We start from the raw sequence: 818 nt of genomic DNA on the forward strand, positions 1-818 counted from the left end.
CAACCTGTACATACACCCCAAGCAACAGACGCTGCTGCTTAGAGGCCGCTGCGGTGTCTGTACACCTCTGAACACATCAGAGCAGCAGCAGCAGCAGCAACAGCAGCAGCAGCAACAGCAGCAGCAGCAGCAGCAGCAACATGTAACTGGGCTGTCTGCGGAGCTGCTCGGGGTGTATAGACACAGCGATGCCCCCCTCTGCTGCAACCACAAACTGCTGCAGCAGCAGCAGCAGCAACAGCAGCAGCAGCAGCAGCAACAGAAGCAGCAGCAGCAACGGTAGCAGCAGAAGCAGTTGGGTTTGTCTCTGCTTCCCTTTCCTTTTCTTTTTGTTTTAGTGTCGCTGCTTTGTTTGTCTTTTTTAAAGCCTTTATGAACACAAAAAAACTACAAAGAGCTGCCTATACACCCCAACGTATACAGAGCTGCGTATACACCTGAAACTATGCTGAGGTGTACATACACCGCAGCTGGTGTTTTTTTTTTTGTTTTTTCTGCTGCAGCTGTCTCCCGTATTAAAAAAATAATAATTATTATTGTTGTTGTGTTGTGTATAAACAAATAAAAAACATTTATTTATTTATTTATTTATTTATTTATTTGTTGCTGCTGCTTTTTTTTGGTACCAGCTGAGGTGTACATACACCGCAGAGCGGTGTCGCCGGTGGCGCTCTTACTGTGGTTGTTTGTGCATCAGCAAACGAAAGAAAATAAATTTTTCTTTGAAAAATAAATAAAAAATATAATAAAAATAAAATAAAAAGAATAATATTTATGTAGCAGCAGCAGCAAGCACAGATTCTGTCTCTCTCTCTGTT

At 42.7% G+C, this 818-nt stretch overlaps 1 protein-coding gene across 1 annotated transcript in view; it reads left to right on the forward strand.

Moving 5' to 3' along the window:
• The window catches only part of EMH_0031950 (uncharacterized protein), a gene marked incomplete at both ends in the record, with an annotated part of 5,292 nt that extends 5,009 nt beyond the window's left edge, over nt 1-283 (forward strand). Inside the window, one exon of the mRNA XM_013494586.1 lies at nt 81-283. Within this exon, the coding sequence (XP_013350040.1) occupies nt 81-283 (203 nt within the window). The remainder of the gene's footprint in view (nt 1-80) is intronic.
• Nucleotides 284-818: the final 535 nt, after the last annotated feature.

The sequence above is a fragment of the Eimeria mitis genome, genomic scaffold (assembly GCF_000499745.2).
Source record: "Eimeria mitis Houghton genomic scaffold, Emh_scaff1210, whole genome shotgun sequence".
Classification (NCBI taxonomy): Eukaryota; Apicomplexa; class Conoidasida; order Eucoccidiorida; family Eimeriidae; genus Eimeria; species Eimeria mitis.